This window comes from Zea mays, chromosome 3 (assembly GCF_902167145.1).
Source record: "Zea mays cultivar B73 chromosome 3, Zm-B73-REFERENCE-NAM-5.0, whole genome shotgun sequence".
NCBI classification, from domain to species: Eukaryota; Viridiplantae; Streptophyta; class Magnoliopsida; order Poales; family Poaceae; genus Zea; species Zea mays.
In genome coordinates this window covers 15,699,077-15,718,771 of record NC_050098.1, presented here as the reverse complement: position 1 = coordinate 15,718,771, position 19,695 = coordinate 15,699,077, and the positions used below count along the sequence as shown (strand labels likewise).

The window sequence follows — 19,695 nt, the reverse complement described above, 5'->3', positions numbered from 1 at the left end:
TGTCTACCGTATATAATATTAAAATTTGTAAATATATTGTATTTCCAAGCCAAAATATGTGTCGAGTCCTCAAAATCCCCAAATTCCTCTCTGCATCCTCTTCCTCGGCGATTCACTATATGCGACGTCACGGAGTTGCAGGTCTTCATCGACACTCATGTACTAGCTGGTAGCATCGAGTCCGACTGTGGAGGGGACGAGGCAGCAACGACCAAGTTTCTATGTGCAGCTACGGCGTTGGTGCTCGTCCCCGACACGCGCGCTCTTGCTCCTCGCCGTCTGCCGCGCTCTGTCCTCTCCGGCGAGCTACCGTGCCCGTGTAGTTACACTGGTAGCGACGGAACCTGGGCAGCCTCCCCGGGCAACCTCCGGGTGGTCGGACGTCGACAGCCTCCCCTGCGACAGGGAGGGAAAAGTCTTCGAGCGGACGCGCGAAGAAGCCGACACAACGCAGTGAACGCTCGTACAGCCTCTACAAATAGCAAACCAACTCCGCCCTCTACATTTTACAGGACCATTTACAGTCCATTGTTAGACAGATAAAGGAGCTCCTAACCTGTAAATATAGAGTATCAGACCTTATACTGGTCCTTGTTAGAGATAGTCTTATACAGATATCTTATTTATAAATAACTCATAAACTCAATGAAGATTTTCAAAACATATTTTAAGTGTAATTGGTCATGTGTAGGCAAAGTAAAAAAAACAAAAGGGATTTCAAAGTTCGGAGAAAAAAGAAAAAGGAAATCTCTTCCCCCTCCCCGGTCCGCGGCCGATTTCGGCCCATTCGGCCCAAACCCATTCCCCCTCGTCCTAGCTAACAAGCGGACCCTGCGTCCTGTTTTGCTGACATATGGAGCCTGGCTGTAAGTCTCTTCTCTCCCTTTCTCTAATCTTCTTCTCCCCTTTCCTTCCTCGCTCCGACGTCGCCGCCGTGCCTCGCTACCATGTGCGCGTGAACGATCGGTCGCGAGATCGCCTTCCCCGCTCGAGCGAAGCTCACATTCCTTTTCACCACGCTCACTTTCCTTCTTGCTCTCCTTCCTTCCGCGTGAGCGTCACCGCATCGCCAAGGCCAAGAAGATTCAATCGGATTAATCCTGGCCAATCCCCTCCCTTCCCTTCCCCTCTTCTGGTCTATAAGTACCACCCGAGCCCCGCCACTAATTCCCTGCCTCGGTGCCCACTCCCATGCTCTCATGTGCCTTGCCCACGTGTCGTTGTCGTCGCCATGCATGGTCGTGCTCCTCAAGAGCCTCCCCGTTCGCCCTGAGGTTGTTGACGTGATCCTCGAAGCTCGCCACCGCTTCCCCGACCTTCCCAAGCTCGCTCCGTTCGCCGTTCGACCTTGCCACGTCACCCTGACCTCGCCGGAGCTCTGTCGGCCACCATTCGTCGTCGCTAGTCATTCTCGACCCTTCTACCCTCTCGGTGAGGCCTCTAACGTGCACGCCTTTCTCTCAGCTTTACCTCGAGCCTTTCCCCAATCGCACGCCACCCGTCACCCCTCCTGGCTCTCAGAGTCGCACGCTCAAAGCTGAGCCGAGCCCCCCTGTTCGTCGGATCTCGACCGCACGGATAGTTTTGTTTTAAACAATGTTGGCTCGCCTGAATTAATCAGGGCCCTCGGATGTTGATCGGACAGTCACCGATAGTCGATACCCCTTCACCCGAGCCGCACAGTGGGTTTTTAAAGAGTCTCGACCTTTTTAGATAATCACGGATATGTCCTTCCATATAGTAAAATCCTTACATTTAAGTCTCTGGTCTTTATGGTTAAATCCCTAGGAGTCTATTTTTCCTTATTATTTGACCCTACCATAGTATTTTGGCCATAAAATGCATATTTCAAATCCAAATAAATTGATCCTTGTTTTGTTAATTTCCTAAATTTATGCTAACCATTTTAGGAAGATCTTTATAGCAGTTTTATAATCCCTAAAATTTAAGTGATTCTAGATTATTAGTAGGTTTCTCGGATAAAGTTTAAAAGGGAAAATACAACCTTTATTTTCAAAACTAAACATAGGGAGGAATAATAGGCTAGTTATCGTTCTCCCATGAGCTTAATTATACATGTGTCCTTTTGTTTAATAATTGGTGCATGAATGGTGTATGTTTTCTTTATTTGGCATCTGTGCTTTTAGAAGACGCTTATGTGATAGAGGATCAGGAATAGTTTAAAGAAGACCCTCAAGACTTTTGTGAAGAAGTCAAGTGGGCATTTTCCCCTGCATTTCTATTTGATCCCAAATCATCATGACAACTAAGTTTACGCTTTACGATGTGCATAATTTTGATGGGAATACCTACTTAGCAATTACTAGTCTTTATCAACACGTACCTTGATTAAACATGGGTTTTATGCTTTGCTCATTAGTTGTTAATGCTTTAACTCGGCTTAATGATGTCACTCCTTTTATGCTAGAGTTAATCCTTTATTTGCCCTTGTTTTTGGACGCCATCCCTTATTTACCCTTGACTAAACATGTTTTCCCTACATGTCCAGAGTTTCAAATCCTTTCCCTTTTGTACCCTTTTTCTGTTACTGTGGCTGCTTTTTACCATTTGGACATGCATGCCCTTAGCAGCATAACCCTTATTTGTCCCTGTGTACACTTTAAATATGAGTTTTTTTTTATTTTTTATGACCGAACATAACAATTTTATCAATATTTTTTTTGACAACATAATATTATGCAAACAAATTATTGGAGTATGGATCAAGCAAATTTGACATCTAGCAAGTTCAAATTTCGATTACATTCTATCCAGCAAGTAGTGTTGGAACAAAATAGAGCTTAGCACATTCCTTCCATGAAGCAGTTTTGGAGCAAAATAAAATTCAGTACACCCAACAAGACTTTTAATTCTGCCACATCCCTTCCGTTGACCAATTTTGGAGCAAAATAAAATGCAGACACTCAACACATATTGGACTCTTGACGCATCAAGCACCCTCTAACGTATTGGAGGCATCTACATTCGATTCAACAACTTGTAACTGATTAGATTCAGCAACATTTGATGTCCCACCCTCCAATTGATTTGAGACAGCAACACTTGATGTCTTCTTGTTTCTCCTCCTATGTGCAACACAGTAAAAGGTAGTTGAGAAAAAGTATAAGCACACCTCATCATTGCAAATTCATAAGCTTAACCGAAAGAAAAGAATGTTTTTATACCTCTTCTTCTTTGGTTCATCGTCTACATCAGGTTGGCCTCTTTTGCATGTTCTCCAACGATGACCTGTACCTTGGCATATAGAGCATTTTGATGGTGCCCTCTTTTTACCCCCCTCATGACTTCCTTTGTATCTTTGTATTTTTTGCCTCCCTGCAGTTCTCCTTAGGATGGGTGGGTGTAGCCTAAATCCAAGATTCACTTTGGGCCAATGAGCTTGGTCAGTAAGTGGTGGAATGACTCCAGCATAGGACAACTTGAACTTTTCAACAGTGTAGTATGGGTGTACAAAATCAGCAATTTTGTTGTTTGGAAGTGAAGTGATGAAAGCAATAGCATGAAAACAAGGCAATCCAGTTACTTGCCATCTTCTACATGTGCAAGTCCATGCAGCTAGATCAACTATATGTCTAAAATGTCCCGAAATATCCTTACCACTTACTTCAGCAATTGTGTTGCTACTAGACTCAACATCATAATGCAAATTCCTGCTTTTCTCATTGAGATGACTCATGATACTTGGAAGAATAATACCAGCCATTGAGTAGCCAACTCTTCTCCTTTTTCTAAATTTTATCATGAGCATCCTCCTTATCTTGTCAAGCAGATCAACAATCAACAAACACTTATATTTCTTAATCCAATTGTTGAAGCACTCAACTAGGTTGTTAGTAACGTAGTCAACTTTGGAACCTTCTCCAAACTTACTTCTACTCCACAACCTTTTGTGCCATACAGAAAAAAATTTCTTAATATCAGGTCTAGCTGCTTCCATTGGCGCCATGTGGGTCTCAAAGTCCTCTCGAGTCCATGAATAAGAGGCTGGCCATAAGTGGTCATCAAACACTTTACCCACAAATTTCTTTCTAAAATTGATCACCAAGTGTCTCATAAACTCTCTATGCTCAACTTGAGGAAAAATGTTACTTACTGCCTCACATATCCCTTTGCCGGCATCAGTGCATATGGCGAGATTGGGTGGAATTCTAATAGCCTCCTTTAGCCTCTCCATGAACCACTCCCACCCCTCGGTTGACTCTGATTCAATAACTCCATATACAACTGGAAACATCCAGTTTAAGCCATCAATAGCGCAAGCAGTAGCTAGCTGCCCTCGAAATTTTCCTGCAGTCATGCATGAAAGAAAAAATCAGTGCTATGATAGCATTGTATATGGAATGGGTGACAACCATTTAAGTGTACTTGTTAGTACAGTGCTATCGATACTCAAGAATGGGCGACAACCATTTAAAAATCCATCAACACAAGGCTTTAGAGCAACAAATATCCTCCTAAAGCATTGCTTGCCCTTCACCACTTCCCTGTCTATGGCAACGGTAGTCCAGTGCAATGCTCCTCCCAGCATGAACTCTCTTGTAAGGAATGTGAATATGGTACTTTTCATGCAGTCTCCTCTCTAATTCACTTGCTCCAATTGTAGCATCTTTCCTTAGCCAATCCATAACTCTTTCGCATATCCATGCCTTTGTAGCATTTTTTGCCTTCTCATTTCTTTGTGTGCTTGCACAATTATGCTTGACCATATGCTTTCGAACCTATAATAAAAAAGGAAATGACATGTCGATCCTATGCTTGCACATAAAATGGAATATAAAAATATGTAGTACCTGAAATGTAGTTTTGTCCATCATTGGTCTTGCATAAATATACCATCTGCATCCCTCTGCTGCACAATGAGCTCTAAACCTCCTCGGTTCACTCTTGTCAATGTTAAATTCAAATTCGTTTTTAATTGCATATTGACATATGGCTAGCCGAAATTCATGAATATTGGAGAATGTGGTGCCTACTTTCATAACAGGATTTTCATTATCATGTACAACAACAGGAATGATAACATTGTCATCTTCGGTACCTTCCCAATTAGCATCATCAATATCCTCCTCTCTATCGTCCTCATCATTGCCCACCACCACATTTGGTACTATAGCAACATCAATATGGGGTTCAATACTAGACTGGTTTGCAACACCCTTAGCAACATTAGCATCTGTAACGCCCCGAATTTTGCAGTTGAATTTTTTCTTTTCTTTACTCGCCAAAATTCGGGCGTTACCTTTTCTTTTTCTTTTTCCCTTCGCTAAACCTTGACCTCTTTCCAAAGTTCTAGCGGGAATCGGTTGGATTTCCCGTGTAAGAAAAACCCTAAATACTTTATGTTGTTTGATGCACCATGCCGAACCTTGCATTTCTTTTGATTGCTTTGAAAGTGCCAATGCGTTCATATAGAAAGATCGGATTTCGAAAATAAGAAGAAGATCTTTTATTTCTTTTTTCTCTCTCTTTCTCTCTCCTCTATCTCTCTCTCTCCCACGCCGTGGGCCGACCCCGGCTGGCCCAGCCGCCCCTGGCGCCCCCCTTTTGGGCCCAATTGGCCCATGCCGCCCCCCTCCCTTTATTTTTCCCAAAAACCCCCCCAATCCCTCTCCCTCTCTCTCATTTTCCCTCTCTCTCCCCTAGCGCCGCCCCTACCCGCCCCTGCCCTAAGCCGCCGCCGCCCCCTGCTCGGCCGCCGCCCCCTGCTCGGCCGCCGCCCCCTGCCGGCCGCCCCCCCCGCCGTCGGCCGCCCCTCGCCGGTGAGCCCCCCTCCTCCCTCTCTCCTCCCTCCCCCATCCCCCCTCCCCTTCCCCTCGCCGCTCGGCGCCATGGCCGCCGCCATGGCCGGCTCGTCCCGCCCCCCCCCCGGCCGCGCCCTGGCCTTGGCCGCGCCCTGGCCGCCCGGCCGCCCGCCTGGCTCGTCCCGCCCGCCCGGCCGCCCGCCTGGCCGCCCGCCTGGCCGCGCCCCCCCCCCCCCCCTGGCCGCTCGGCCGGCTCAGCCGCCCCGGCTCGGCCGCCCCTGCGCGCCCTGCCCCCGGCCGGTTCAACCGCCCCTAGGGCCGGTTCAACCGCCCCCCTGTTTTTTTTATTATTTTTTTTATTTTTTATTTATTTTATTTTATTTACTTTCTGTGATCATAGCTATTTTATTTTAGGTAGGCTAATCATTGTTAATGTTATCGAAATATGAAGTTTAATTTAAAATTCCGTTATGCTAATTGATTCATGTAGTTAATTGTTTATCTCGTGCGATGTTGATCAACTTAAAATGATTAGGTTTCCATTAGTGTATATGTAACAGAATTCTTTTGTTAAGAAACAATTGTAATTGATCGTTAGTGCATAAGATTTAACCCCCTGCGAGACCCTTTCCCGTTTCTTTCTAACCATGACAAATGCGATATCGAATGTCATACTTAATGCATATTCGCTTTATTTGTTTCCTTGTATGGTGTACTGTTCTTTTGTATTAAATATGTGGATGTATGTATGTTTGCAATCACATAGAGAACGATTCGGTCGAAGAGCCCGAGGAATTCGCAGGAGAAGCCCCTGAGCAGCAGTCGGTTGGTGGAGGCAAGTGTCCTTTGACCTATTTCTGTCCTATTCATTATTTAATTCACCTCCCGCATTACACCTTTATACCTAAGGATTGACTAGCTTTTGTTATCCATGTCCTTGTTTACCTATCTGGGTTGGATTATCACTACACGACGGTTCACTTTAGAAAGGTCAAACAGCGGTAAACATAAATTCTGTCCAGATTTGGACAGAATTCGACTACTTACTTCAAAAATCCATAACTGGAGTTTCCGAAATCCAAATCAGGTGATTCTAGACTTTTTAGAAAGCTAATAGAATTGTCTACAATTCATTTATAATCATCTCAAGGTGATTCAATGTGTATCGAAGTCAGTAAATACAAACAAACATTGCTGTCCAGATTTGGACAGATTCAGACTCTATAGTTCAAACAGCTGTAACTTGGTCTCTAGACCACCAAAAAAGGTGCTCCAAAATTTTTTGGAAAGCTTAAGCAAAGTACTACAATTCTCCTATAATTACTAAGAGCTGATTCTCAGTTTAACTTAGGCAAACAAGGCCATTTTCGAAATCTGTACAGAATCTGGACAGATTCTAAAATTGGACTTGGAAAAATCATAACTTCTAAACTACAAGACCTATGGTCATGAAATTTTAGCACAAGCACGATAAAGAAGTTATCTACAACTTTTATATATAACACTTTCACAGAAAACATGATTTACGTCACTAAACTACCTGCATACTAAAACTGAACACAGTCCAAACAGCAAAAATTCAATTTAGTTCCTATTTTGGTTAACCACAGCTTACCAACGCATCAATCAAAGCATTCCTTGCCTAAACAGAACCATCCTCTGTGTTTATAACATTCATTTAATTATACTTGACATATGTACTCTCTAAAGCACTCCTCATAAAATCTGCACCTAATACCTAAACTTCCCCTCAAACAACTCTTCTACTGTCCAATCATGACGTCAAAAAAATCATGGCACACAACCAAATTATTTCATCATACATCAAATACCATTACAGCAATAATTATATAACCAAATCATTCATTAACTAAGTAGTCGGAGAAACGACTTGGCTCACCACATCATGCTCGACTCGATTTCCGCAAGAACGAAGACGGCCACCAGTTCGAGCATATCATCGAACACCTAAGGAGCGTTGAACTTAACCTTCTTCACCACCTAATTCTCCAAGGATTTTACTCCATATCACACACATCAACACACATAAAACCTCACATCAGCAGGGTATTAACAAGAACTAGTAAAACAACAAAGGGATTTAGAGATCACCATGTGAGCAGCAGAGGTGGCCGGCCACCAGAAACCAGAGAGGGGCAGCGTCCATAGAAAAGGGAGGTTGGCGTGGGGAGGGGCTAGTGCTTGCCGCAGGAATGGAAAATGGCACAGGGGCAGGGCGAGCAGAAGAGCAGGGGGAGCTCGCCATTGAAACAACGGAAGGAGAGCAGAGGTTGCGTGGTTCGGCGAGGCCGCAGCCATGGAGAAAACTGGAGTAGGGAGGGAACGGCGTCCATGGGAGGAGTTGGGGTCGGCCATGGGAGATGGCTGAAAACGGCCATGGGAGGGAGCTGGGGACTGCCGGCGTCCAAGGTCAGGGGCGGAAGCCGAGGGAGTAGGGAGCGTTGGAGCGCAGCTAGGTCTGAGCATCGGCGAGGGAACGGCGGCCACGGAGGAAGAGAAAGGAAACACGCGAACAAAGGATAGGGAATTAGGCGGTGGCTGGATAAGAATAGAAGGAAAAGATAAGAAAAATAAGAACTTTTCTCTTTTTTTACAATAACCTATGGATAAATAACCTATGGATAAATACGGGTGCTCAAATTAATATTTAACAGATGCACAAATTGGTTGGGCCAAATTGAGATCGACGATAATATTTGAACGATGTTTAATTTGGTAGACATTCTTTTTTTTCTTTACTACAATTTAGCGATCAATATTTACTTGTTTTAATTAATTTTAGTCACTAACATTACGTTCAGGCTATAAGATTTAATAATGATCCTTGCTCTATAGCGACCCACCGCTAGTCCCCAACGACATCTATAGCGACCAATCATAAGTTGTTAAATTTCTAGACTTTTAGCGACCAACCGATCGTTGCTACAAAAGGATTTAGCGACTGACCGTCGATCCCTAACCTTTAGCAACCAACAGTTGGTACCTAATAAGGGTCGCTAAAGATCAACCGTCGTGTAGTGTATTACTGTTTAGCTTTATGCTATTGCTCAACTCTAATCAATGAACATGATGTGGTTATCTATGATACGCTGTTTTCCCTTCTCTTATTATGATGTTGTACTTGTGGTACTCAAGGGGGCTCGAGCGGTTTCTCGAGTGCCTCTCCGTAAGGACCTGTTCTATGGATGACCGCCCGGGAAAACAGTGCAACCATGAGGGTGGAATGGGGTGCCCTTAGCCGAATAATTAGAGGATCCGGGATGTAGTTCACTTAGCCGTCGTGCCGTCAATGGGGCTCGGTGTATGCGGCTCGCTCTGCCAAGTTTGGGTTCGCCCCTTGGGGAGGAGTGCGGTGCATTTAGGAAACCTAACGGGTGGCTACAGCCCCGGGGAATCTTTGTAAAGGCTACGTAGTGAAACCCTGCCTATTCACCTTGGTAGTGTTTAAGGGTTTGATCGGCCCAAGGCAAGAGGGAATCACGGCTTGTGGGTAAAGTGCACAACCTCTGCAGAGTGTTATGAAACTGATATATCAGCCGTGCTCACGGTTATGAGCGGCCAAGGGAGCTCCAGTGATTAGTGGTACTTGATCAGAGATACTTTGGTACAGGTGGCAATGAGATTGATGGTTTTGATTATGACTATGGTGCTGGTAAGTGGTATTCTTTCCGTTTGGAAAGGGTACATCGGGTTAATAACTTGGGTTAATGCTAAAACTTGGCTTTCTACTAGTAAGTAATAATCTGACCAACTAAAAGCAACTGCTTGACTTATCCCCACATAAAGCTAGTCCACTACAGCCAAACAGGATGCTTGCTGAGTATGTTGATGTGTACTCACCCTTGCTCTACACACCAAACCCCCCCCATCCCCAGGTTGTCAGCATTGCAACCACTGCTCAGGCGAAGATGAAGCTGTGGAAGGAGACTTCCAGGAGTTCCAAGATTACGACGAGTTCTAGGTGTGGGTTAGCGGCAACCCCCAGTCGGCTGCCTGTGAAGGCCGCGTTATCTACGTTTCTTTTCCGCACTTTGATTTATTGTAAGAACTATATGGACGTCTCAGACGTATGATGTAATCGACTATTTCCCTTATTAATACTATTTTGAGCACTGTGTGATGATGTCCATATTATGTAACTGCTGTGTACGTGAATAACTGATCCTGGCACGTACATGGTTCGCATTCGGTTTGCCTTCTAAAACCGGGTGTGACAGCATCCAAATAAATGGCGTCATCGTCCACACCAACATATTCAGGCTCATAATTTGGACCCAATAATTGAAGCTCATCTACATGTTCCTCAACATCATCTTCTTCAACAATTGGGGTAGGGGTGACATTACATTGCTCTTGGTTAGATGATGTTCCTTCAGCTAAGGAGGTACACAGAATGATAGCATTTTTGATTTCATCTGGATCATAGACAATTGCTTCCAATGTAAGCCTCCTTATATCCCAATATTGAGAAAATGCATTAATCAAACCATTATCAGAAGCAATCTCAACATACTTTTGACTATTTTTATCCATAAAAGATACATGCAACACTTGCTCCTTGCCATGCTTAATCTTTAACTTTAGGTCTGCCAAAAAATCCATCCAATTTGTAGTATCTTTATCCACCATGAACTTCAGATTTTCAGTTACATGGTACTCCTGATATGGCAATTCTACATATGCAGGAACCTTAACAATAACTCTACAGGCTGAATTTGGATCCATCCTACATGCAAAAAATGTGAACAATTTTAAAAGGACCCATATACATGACAATGAAATTTAGAAATTCGACAATATTCTTACCCGGCTGGAATCCACTTCATTGGTCGAGGAACATCATAGCGGAAACAACTTTCGGTGTTTGGTTTGGGGCCTCGATGTGGTGCTGCTAGAGTAGGCACGACGGGCGCGGGGCATGGAGGCGTCATCTGGCCTGGCGACGCTGGCCTAGACACATCTGCTACGGGGCATGGAGGTAGCGTCCGACTAGACACTGCTGGGCTGCACACGTTTGTCCTAGCCAGGTCGCGCGAGCCTAGAGATGGAGGAGGCTGAGACGCGAGAAAAGGTTCACCAGTGTCCGGCGATGGCGAGGGCTTGATGTGCGATGGGGAGGGCTTCAAGTCCCCCAGCCGCACGGAGCCCTCCATGGAAGCTGCAGTCTATCAAGGAAAACTTTCTGGCTTCTGGTCGAAGGAAACGAGACGTTTTGGCTTCTCATCGAAGGAAAAGAACGTCCAGTTCTCTCACTAGGAAGCAAAGGGCAATTTAGCCATTTTGAATTTTTTAACGGAGAGACTAACTTGACGGATGGAGTAAGCTGACGTGACAGACTTAATAGGGTATAAAAGGGATGAACATTGAGAATCTGAATATAAACGGGAACTAGACTTTACTAGGGGGAAATAAGGGATGGCGTCCAAAAACAGGGGCAAATAAAGGATTAACTCTTTATGCTATTAATGTTCCAAGGATTAAGCTTGTGTTATCATTGTGGTTAATTGGAAAAATAAACAAGTCCATGTGTGTTAAAATTGGAACATGGAGTGACCACCCAGGAAAACAGTGCAACCACGAGTAACATCATGGTTCTAGCTTTAGCAACTAACCTAATATGCTTAGTGCCTAGTAACATTCCCTGAAATATGGGTAAATGGGGGAGCGGTCGATGGTGGTAGCTCACGTTAACATGGGACGTAGGCTTAGCTAAGCTACCTCGCCTAGAGGACCTCCACGCCGAATTGGAATCCTTGCGGGTTACTCCGTACTAAGTATGTTTTGTGAAAGCCTCATAGTGGACCTCGGAAGTGAATACATGACACATGAACCTAAGCTGGAGGGGATACACGGTTTTTTAGTAAAGTTGTACCACCTCTGTAGAGTGTATAAACTGATATATCAGTCGTGCTAATGGTTAAAAGCAGCCTCGACCCTCACATGATAATCAAACTTAAAGATTGAGATTAAATCGTGATTCCTTTTGGATTTAAGTGGTTCACTTAAGTGTTTTGCTTAAGTGGTTTTGAGATGATGATTAATGATACTCATTAGTTGGGTTTTGGAAAATACTTACACTTAGTAAGTAGGTGTTGCTAATAAAAGTTTGACCAACTAAAATGCTAACTGTATAAACTCTCAACCTATCCTTGCTAAGCTTTGCATCTTTCCTCCTCTTGCTGAGTACCCACCATAAATATACTCACACTTGCTTAATTTTGATCAGGATGATTTAAAGAAGAAGGCTTTGACGAGGACGTCAATGATTCCTAGATCTAGCTATGCGTCGGTCATCTTCCTGTGGGAGATTATTTATGGGAATTGTTGTATTGTGATGGAATAATGTTAAGACAATTATGTCATTTGAGTCGTAATAAAGTATTGTACTCTTATTTATGATTCGAGCATTGTCTTATGATAGTTACACTTGTGACATCAACGTATTTGTGAAAAATGGATCCTGACACACTTATGTGATGCATTCGGTTTTGCCGCTAAAACGAGTTGTGGCACTAGTTCCTGCGGCAGCTCTGAGAGTTCCTAACAACTGTACAGAGGTATGGTCAGAGTTCATAAACTTTACATCCTTTCCCTCCATTCAAAGGGTACAACATGTCAGCAGGTTACCTTGTGTTCTCAGTTTTGTAACTGACAATGCTAAGGAAGAAGAAAGCGAATCAGAAACTAGAACTTCACTCATCTGGTGAAGAAAGTTCGAGGATCTGTAAATTGAATCCTGGTAACCTGAACACCAAAGAGAGTTCCAAGATCTGTTAGATAGACAATATAAATACCCGCGCTCACTGCTCAGTCAGTTAGGTATCTACAGAGACATACGATGTGATAAGAAACCAACTAGTTCATGCAATGGCCAGTGAGAAGTCCGGCAGTAGCACACCTAAGGGCTTGTTCGGTTAGCTCTCAATCCATGTGGATTGAGTGGGATTGGATGAGTTTGAATCCCAAACAAGTCAAACTTCTTAAGAATTTTTTCCAATCCCATCCAATCCATGTGTATTAGGAATAACCGAACAAGGCCTAAGTAGGCCATTAGTCTCATCTCACATTGGATGTTAATGGACAATGGTCTAACGGTGACAGATCCTTCCAACCCTGACACGTTCACTATCAAGGCATCCACCACCACCAGTACCATGTCCATATCTCTTCAGTAAACATAAATATTACTGAAAAAAGGGTTTGGCGAGGGGAGCATTTCTTGAGTAAGGGGTGTTTATTTTTTATGAATTAATTTTTAGTCCCTTTATTTTATTCTATTTTAATCTCTAAATTTTCAAACACAGAAACTAAAATAGAGATTTAGTTTTCATATTTTGTAATTTAAAAACTAAAATAAAATAAATTAGTCACTAGAAACCAAACACCCCTAACTAGATATGATAGCAACGGGACGGTTGTTTCCTTCACAAGACATGAGCGTAACTAATAACTTAATCAAACAACTCATAAAACTAGTTCGACCACGACGAGAGCAGAGGAAATCTACAGCAGAAAACAGAAGGTCGGTCGACGGGCGGGCGACAGGGTAACCTTCAAAACTTCATATCTAGTTTGATTCACCAGTCAACACCCCCTTACCACTTGTTGGTGCTCATCATGATGAACCTTCTGATCTGAAAGTTGGCCATATATACACTCTTTGCAATCACATCGAGGTTGTGGAAGACCTCTCGTTCCTCCGTGGGAGGGGATCCAGGGGGCCTCCTAATCGCAAGCAGCGCAGAGAGCTCGTTTGGAACTATGGCGCCCCAGACTCCGTGGGCGAAAAAAGAGAACGTGCAGAAGCTTTCAGAGGTAGAGAGACTGTGCGTCGTGACTGGGGCCACGATGATGATGATGGGGACTTTCAGCGTGACAGACGCAGCGGCAACCGTAGACATCGCAGCCTTTCCGGTTGGGCGCGTTCGTCACGATGCAGGGGAGGGATGGATGACTGCTATAGCTCCAACGACAAGCATAGGCATTCAACTCCTTTTCGTCGTCATGGTCTGGGGATGACACCGTCATCTCGCTGGGTGCCCAAGGCGAAGGCCAAAACTGTTTCATTTGCAGACCCCATTGTTTCTGCTGTTTGGCCGCAGGTGGACAGCCTGGGGCTATCTGATGGTGTTGGAAGCAAGTCAGGTTCTATTGGCGTTGTCAACCAGGAAACCTCGCACGACCCTGCTGCCTCCAAGTGCAAGGTAACCAATTCTGTTGATCTCACTAATGTTTTCGCCACAATTCTCAACAGTTTAGACAGTGTGCTGGCGTGTTCCCCTAGCGTGAACCTAAACACTTCTATTCCGGCCAAGGCCCTAGCTGTCCAACCGATTGAGTTTTTAGGCTCTCAACTTGGGAATGATAATCAAGCTATAGATCACAACAAGCCTGCTGCTGATCGGGTCGGCCTAATGGGTGCCTCAATTATCCATGACCTGCCCGACCCAGTTTTCAGCCAGTCGATAGTGATAATCAACCAGATTTTCAACCAGATTTCCAACCAGTTGATAGTGATAATCATGAAACCTTAAGAGCTTCTCCTGCTCTGAGGACAGAGAACAGCTCGGCCGACAATACTCAATTGCTCGACTTCATCGCGGCAATAACAAATCCACCAGAGCCACCACTGATTCCATCCCCGCCGAAAAGTAGCACGACCACATCATCACATCCATTAAAATTTCAGAACCAACCCACCACTAGAAGATCAAGTGTTAGGCTAGCTGCGAAGAAATGCATTAAGACTGGGAGTAACCGGGATGCAATATCCAAAGCCCAGGAAATCATTCTCGCCAAACTTAACAATTATGCAGTAAAAATCAGATTCTGTAGTAAAAAATCATACTGCTCTAGTTCTTCAGGCTTTACTAACTTTGATGATTCATTTGAGCAGATCGCAAGTCTATTCACAAGGCCTCTCTCCAAGAAGCAAATGGAGGCAATCATGGAGCTGATAAATCAAGACAATGTGAAGGCAGTGAAGACTAAAAAGAAGGGTTGTAAGGTGGTGCCGGCCATCAAAGCCGTGAAGGCAAAGGGGATCTGAGCTGCTCTGACTGGGCCTGCTGGTGGTTCTTTTGGTGATCAATGTTTTCTTAGATGGTTAGGCGCTATCAGCGCGGTTCCGAGCCCACTCTTCCCTTTGTTCTCTGTTTAATCTCTGCTGGTTTTAGTGCGTCTGGGCAGTGCTATAGGGTCCCTGGCATGCCTTTGTATCTCTGTGCTCTCCGTTTGTCGTTTGGGTCTAGGCATTGTATTAGTTTGGCGAATCCTTGTTTGAAAGTATTATTTCCTGTTAGTTCGCTGCAGCAGGGTTCATGGCTGAGATTTGATTGGTGGCTTCGTACTGTCTCAGCTAGAGTGGTTTTTATTACATTATGAATCCGAAATGCACTATCTTCTCCTGGAATGTACGGGGGTTGAACGATCACGCTAAGAGAGAAAGCGTAAGGCATACAATTCTGTCCACTGGTGCATCAATTGTTTGCCTTCAAGAGACAAAGATCTCGAGCTGGTCAAATATATTATTAAAGGAAACTGTAGGTGCCAAGCTTGCAAATCAAACTTTTCACTTACCTTCTCAGGGCGCCTCGGGCGGAATCCTAATCGCTGCTGATTCGGATAATTTTGACTTGGTTCTCTTACCATGTTCATCAGCCTATTCTCTGTCAGTCAGGATCAATTCTAGATTGGTGGATGAGGTTTGGGATCTCACGGGTGTCTACGGCCCCCAACCGGACAATGAAAAAACGATATTCCTCTCTGAGCTCCGTAACATCCAAACCATGGTGAGACCAGAATGGGTGTTATTAGGTGACTTCAACATGATCAGGAGAGCAAGGGAAAAAATCAAAGGGTCAATCAACAGAAGGGTGATGAGGCAGTTCAATAACACAATTGATGAACTGCATATCTTAGAGCTAGATCTCACCGATAGAGCATTCACCTGGTCAAATGAGCAAGTTGACCCTACCATGACTAGGATTGACAGATTCTTCGCGACAACAGAGTGGCATGACCTGTACCCCTCGGCTGACCTGCACTCCATGTGCACCATGACGTCGGACCACTGCCCGCTATTAATGCAAGGCCACTCTTCGGTTACCTTCTACCGGGGGTTCAGATTCGAATCTTTCTGGCCACAGATTGAGGGGGTTCAACGAGGTAGTCCATCAAGCATGGAATTCTATAGTAAACACTGACGATGCCATCCTTCGACTTCACGTAAAGATGACTCGCTCGGCCAAGGCTCTTTTGGCCTGGAGACGCAATACAGTTGGCAACTTCAAAGTGCAGATGGCTATCATTCAGATCATCCTCACTGTTCTGGAGAAAGCACAAGAGATTAGACAACTCTCCTTCGAAGAATTGGAATTCAGAAGGACTCTTAAAATCAAGATTCTGGATATTGCCTCCGCTCAGAGGTCACGTGCAAGACAACCTTCCAGACTTACTTGGATGCGGTTGGGCGATGCTAACACTAAGTTCTTTCACTTAGCGGCCAATAACATAAGACGGAAAAATTTAATCAGATCGCTAATTCGAGATGGCACACTGTTGATGAGTCACGAAGACAAAATGAACGAGGTACATCATCACTTCGGCCAGATACTAGGCACGACAGGAAGGAGGAGCAGTGCTGTTTGTTGGGACCATCCGGGGTATGCTCCTTTTGAGTTATCTGAGCTAGACAACTTGATTGATGACAGTGAAATCAAGGAAGTGGTGATGGGGCTTCAATCTGAAAAGGCCCCCGAGCCGGATGGGTTCATTGGGTTGTTCTACAAATGCTGCTTCGAGTTGATCAAAAACGACCTTTCCATGGCAATAAATGATTTTTTCCAACATAGATCCAAAAGCCTGCATCTGGTCAATGAAGCAAACATCATCCTCATACCAAAGGGGGAAAATGCTGACAGAATTGATAGGTTTAGGCCGATCAGCCTGATCAATAGCTTCATGAAAATTATAACAAAAATCATGGCAAATAGGCTTGCTCCAAGAATGAACAAAATTATCTCCAACGCTCAGAACGCCTTCATCCAGAACCGGTCAATCCATGACAACTTTCTATATGTGCAAAGGGTGATCATGAATCTGCATAAAAAAGGTAATCCAACTCTATTTGTCAAGCTCGACATCTCTAAAGCTTTCGACACCCTAAATTGGGCATATCTCCTGGATGTGTTAAAGGCCTGCGGGTTCTCCCAGAAATGGCGCAATTGGGTAGCTGAAATCCTGGGATCATCCTCCTCAAGAATAATTATAAATGGGAAACGTTCATATGCAATCAAACACAGGCGTGGGGTGCGACAAGGGGACCCTCTATCTCCCTTCTTTTTCATTTTAGTGATGGACCCGCTGCATCGGATGATTGAGAAGGCCGCTGAAGATGGACTGCTTGGACAGGTGCTGCCTAGAGGGGCTAAGCTTCGGTGCTCTCTCTACGCGGATGATGCGGGTGTGTTTGTTAGAGCTGACAAATCAGACTTGGAGGTGCTGAAAGGGATTCTCAACGCGTTCGAGGGGTGTTCAGGCCTAAAGATCAACTATGACAAAACAGAAATTTTCCCAATTCGATATCCAGCATCATTATGGCCAACGCTAATGGATGTGTTTCCTGGAAAATACACTAGCCTACCCAGGAAGTACCTTGGGTTACCCCTTCATTACAGGAACGTAAAAAGGATTGATCTCCAACCACTAATTGAAAAAATTAATAACAGGTTGGCTGGTTGGAAAGACAAACTGTTGTCCAAGGCTGGTAGGGAAACTCTAGTAAAATCGGTGCTATCCGCACAGCCAATCTACCACCTAACGATTTTCCACCTCAAAAATGGCTGCTGCAAACAATTGACAAAATGAGAAGAAACTTCCTGTGGAAAGGGAGCAATCCAGAGGCTTGCACCGGGGGTCACTGCCTTATCAACTGGCCCACAACTTGCCTCCCAAAGAGCAAGGGGGGTCTTGGAATTCTGGATCTTGATCGTTTTGCGAGGGGGTTAAGACTAAGATGGCTATGGCTGCGATGGAAGAGCAAAGACAGAGCGTGGACTGCCATGAAGGTTCCTTGTGACAAAACTGATGAAGATCTCTTTAATGCTTCCACATCTGTGACGGTTGGCAATGGAAATCTAGCTGGATCCGAGGTCAAGCCCCTAAGAACATTACACCATCACTATTCAAGAAGACAAAGAGGAAGAACATCACGGTTGACAAAGTGCTCACTAACAACAATTGGATACGATTATGCTCCCCATACACGGGTGAGGATGAGCTTAGAGAGTTCGTCTCTCTATGGCAGGCCATAGGTAACATGCAGGAGCTTAATGGTTTGGAGGACACCATTACTTGGAGATGGTCAGCAGATGGGCAGTACAGTGCAAGCAGTGCATACAAAATCCAATTCTCATCCAATTACAGTAAAATGAATCTCTGTCCGATTTGGAAGGCTAAGGTGGAACCGAAGTGCCGCTTTTTTGCTTGGACATTACTACATAAGAGAATCCTAACGGCCGATAACCTTCATAAAAGGGGTTGGCCTTGCAACCCAATATGTTGTCTCTGCAACTCGGCCCCAGAACGAAGACAAAATGAACGAGGTACATCATCACTTCGGCCAGATACTAGGCACGACAGGAAGGAGGAGCAGTGCTGTTTGTTGGGACCATCCGGGGTATGCTCCTTTTGAGTTATCTGAGCTAGACAACTTGATTGATGACAGTGAAATCAAGGAAGTGGTGATGGGGCTTCAATCTGAAAAGGCCCCCGAGCCGGATGGGTTCATTGGGTTGTTCTACAAATGCTGCTTCGAGTTGATCAAAAACGACCTTTCCATGGCAATAAATGATTTTTTCCAACATAGATCCAAAAGCCTGCATCTGGTCAATGAAGCAAACATCATCCTCATACCAAAGGGGGAAAATGCTGACAGAATTGATAGGTTTAGGCCGATCAGCCTGATCAATAGCTTCATGAAAATTATAACAAAAATCATGGCAAATAGGCTTGCTCCAAGAATGAACAAAATTATCTCCAACGCTCAGAACGCCTTCATCCAGAACCGGTCAATCCATGACAACTTTCTATATGTGCAAAGGGTGATCATGAATCTGCATAAAAAAGGTAATCCAACTCTATTTGTCAAGCTCGACATCTCTAAAGCTTTCGACACCCTAAATTGGGCATATCTCCTGGATGTGTTAAAGGCCTGCGGGTTCTCCCAGAAATGGCGCAATTGGGTAGCTGAAATCCTGGGATCATCCTCCTCAAGAATAATTATAAATGGGAAACGTTCATATGCAATCAAACACAGGCGTGGGGTGCGACAAGGGGACCCTCTATCTCCCTTCTTTTTCATTTTAGCGATGGACCCGCTGCATCGGATGATTGAGAAGGCCGCTGAAGATGGACTGCTTGGACAGGTGCTGCCTAGAGGGGCTAAGCTTTGGTGCTCTCTCTACGCGGATGATGCGGGTGTGTTTGTTAGAGCTGACAAATCAGACTTGGAGGTGCTGAAAGGGATTCTCAACGCGTTCGAGGGGTGTTCAGGCCTAAAGATCAACTATGACAAAACAGAAATTTTCCCAATTCGATATCCAGCATCATTATGGCCAACGCTAATGGATGTGTTTCCTGGAAAATACACTAGCCTACCCAGGAAGTACCTTGGGTTACCCCTTCATTACAGGAACGTAAAAAGGATTGATCTCCAACCACTAATTGAAAAAATTAATAACAGGTTGGCTGGTTGGAAAGACAAACTGTTGTCCAAGGCTGGTAGGGAAACTCTAGTAAAATCGGTGCTATCCGCACAGCCAATCTACCACCTAACGATTTTCCACCTCAAAAATGGCTGCTGCAAACAATTGACAAAATGAGAAGAAACTTCCTGTGGAAAGGGAGCAAT

At 44.5% G+C, this 19,695-nt stretch overlaps 1 protein-coding gene across 1 annotated transcript; it reads right to left on the bottom strand.

The window, feature by feature from the left end:
• Window positions 1–1,439: 1,439 nt before the first annotated feature.
• Window positions 1,440–4,328, bottom strand: LOC103649746 (uncharacterized). The gene is made up of 2 exons (XM_008675472.2): window positions 3,186–4,328; window positions 1,440–3,086 (listed from the first exon to the last, which is right to left on the bottom strand). Exons 1-2 carry the CDS (start codon window positions 4,316–4,318, stop codon window positions 2,951–2,953), a joined length of 1,269 nt encoding a protein of 422 aa, XP_008673694.2. The 5' UTR covers window positions 4,319–4,328; the 3' UTR covers window positions 1,440–2,950.
• Window positions 4,329–19,695: the final 15,367 nt, after the last annotated feature.

Coding starts and splice junctions, on each gene's coding strand:
- LOC103649746 (XM_008675472.2), bottom strand. CDS start 4,318: ATGACTGCAGGAAAATTTCGAGGGCAGCTAGCTACTGCTTGCGCTATT. Junction 3,087..3,185: donor GATGAACCAAAGAAGAAGAG/GTATAAAAACAT, acceptor TGTTGCACATAG/GAGGAGAAACAAGAAGACAT.